Source organism: Brassica napus, chromosome C3 (genome assembly GCF_020379485.1).
Source record: "Brassica napus cultivar Da-Ae chromosome C3, Da-Ae, whole genome shotgun sequence".
Taxonomy (NCBI): domain Eukaryota; kingdom Viridiplantae; phylum Streptophyta; class Magnoliopsida; order Brassicales; family Brassicaceae; genus Brassica; species Brassica napus.
The window spans coordinates 2409546-2411588 of NC_063446.1; the positions used below are offsets into that span (position 1 = coordinate 2409546).

Below are 2043 nucleotides of genomic sequence, written 5' to 3' on the forward strand. Positions count from 1 at the left end.
TAAATAAATGGTAAACATTTCACAAATCATAGTTCAACAGATTAGCTTTACTCAACCCCTATGGCTGCACATTTTTCGAATCAACATAGCCTAAAATCCCTACAAAGTCCTATACTTTAAACCAAATAAGACTCAGCTGTATAAATTAAAAACTCTTCTAACGGTACTTGCACATAGACACAGACTGCGAAACTCTTGTCTAAGCCTCTTCACCCTCTTCCTCTACCCCTTCTTCCTTGGGTTCACCCTCTTCCACTTCTTCCTTGGTTTCACCCTCTTCCACTTCTTCTTTGGGAGCTTCCTTCTCCTGCTTCTTCTTCTTTTTCTTGCCCTTCAACTTATCAACCAAAATCTGCAGAGGCTTGGATTCATCGTCAGATGCATGCTCATCACCACCCACATCTTCATCTTCATCATCAGTCCTCTTGCTCTTCTTAGAGGAAGCCATAGGTTTTGCCTCCTTTTCAGAGACAGCCTCTGATGGAGACGAAGAAGCCCTTTTCTTCTTCCCGTTGGTTGCTTCAGAAATCTTATTGCATGACCTCAGACGCGATGCCGCTGCTACCATCTTCCCCCCAATATCTCCCATGACGCCATTTGTCCTAGCAGACTTCCTGTTAGTCCTGCAAACAGTTTGTCCCAAGGTGTAACAAAGATCACTGAAGAAACTCTCATTGTATCAGACAGACTCATTAACCTCTAGAGATTATCGATACTACCAAACACAACACACAGGATCTGAATCAAGACCTGACCAAGAATAAGAAGAGTCTCTACTTACGGTTCTGGGATAATATCAGCGATCTCATCGTCAGATTTGTCCTGTAGAGAGATATTGAACCATTAATAAATAATCCACAACAGCAAATCGACAGTAAAAATGATTAAACAACTCTCTACCTCATCAGCATTATCATCATCATCATCATCTCCTTCTTCAACTAACTCCCACCTCTCGTTGTTCATATCCAAGATCTCTTTCTCGCCATCATCATAAAAAACCTATTATCACACAACGTCAGCAAAGCAAAGTAAGGTAACAGACATTAATTGACTAATTGAATGCACCCTAAATTGGATAATTAAGGATCCTGAAATCCACCAAACTCAAATCAATATCAACAATTCATTTAATGAAAGATGTAATTGAATCTACATCCAAGCCAGATCTACAGAAACAAGGAACATGATGTGAATTGAATTGAATTATTATTACCCGATGTTTCTTAGTGCGAGAGTTAAACGAATCAACCACTCCTTTGTAGAATCTACACAACCAAACAGAGATCTGTAAGATTCAAACATCACAATTACTTAAAAAACCAAACTTTATCGAGTTAGATCGAGTAACTCACTTGCGATCTATCGGCCACCAAACCTTAACCTTTGAGCCCACCAACTCTTCACCATTGCTCACCTGTTGCAAAAATCAATAATTCGAATCAATTCTACTCATCAAAAACGCAGAAACGAGAAGAATCGAAATTGAATTGTACGATCGATTGGAAAACCTCATCCTTCCCAGAGACACTCGAAGGTTTAGTCTTAGCAGCAACCATTTTCAGACAATTGAGAGGGAATCTAGGTCGGAGAGAGAGAGAGAGATCTTCTCTTACAGCGCAGTAAGAGGGATGAATTGTGAGAGAGAGAGAATGAGGGAAGATTCGATTTAAATTGGAGATTTTTTAGGGTTCGAAAGGGTGTGTGACACATCCATTCCCCCCCTTGAATAATTGTTGAAACGAACCAACACAAAACGGCACGTGAGTTTTTACTACATTGGAGTCGTCGGTCACGTGAGAGGGGCTGACCACATGTTTAACCGCGTATTACTAGTCCTAATCCTTTCCACTCATTGTCTGTATGTCTTTTCTTTTCTTTTCTTTTCTTTTCTTCTGTCTAAAAGTGTTTAAGCCTACTCTTGGCAGATATTATTAACGCGTTTGTACTAACTAAGAAAGTACATTTTGCAAAAAAAATTGGATTAAATATGGTAAGTAAGAAAAAGCAACTTATTTTTCAAAACCGATGAAATTGTCATGT

General features: G+C 39.3%; 1 protein-coding gene across 2 annotated transcripts; it reads right to left on the reverse strand.

Annotated features, from left to right (window-relative positions):
* LOC106384875 (sister chromatid cohesion protein PDS5 homolog C-like) lies at positions 1 to 1748 on the reverse strand. 2 transcript variants are annotated; one of them, XM_022698583.2, is made up of 6 exons: positions 1512 to 1748; positions 1356 to 1417; positions 1217 to 1268; positions 901 to 1002; positions 782 to 822; positions 1 to 623 (listed from the first exon to the last, which is right to left on the reverse strand). In XM_022698583.2, exons 1-6 carry the CDS (start codon positions 1557 to 1559, stop codon positions 200 to 202), a joined length of 729 nt encoding a protein of 242 aa, XP_022554304.1. In that variant the 5' UTR covers positions 1560 to 1748; the 3' UTR covers positions 1 to 199. The 2 variants fall into 2 exon arrangements, with proteins under 2 accessions (XP_022554304.1, XP_013680246.1); XM_013824792.3 differs by having other exon boundaries at positions 1497 to 1721.
* Between the last annotated feature and the right edge of the window lie 295 nt (positions 1749 to 2043).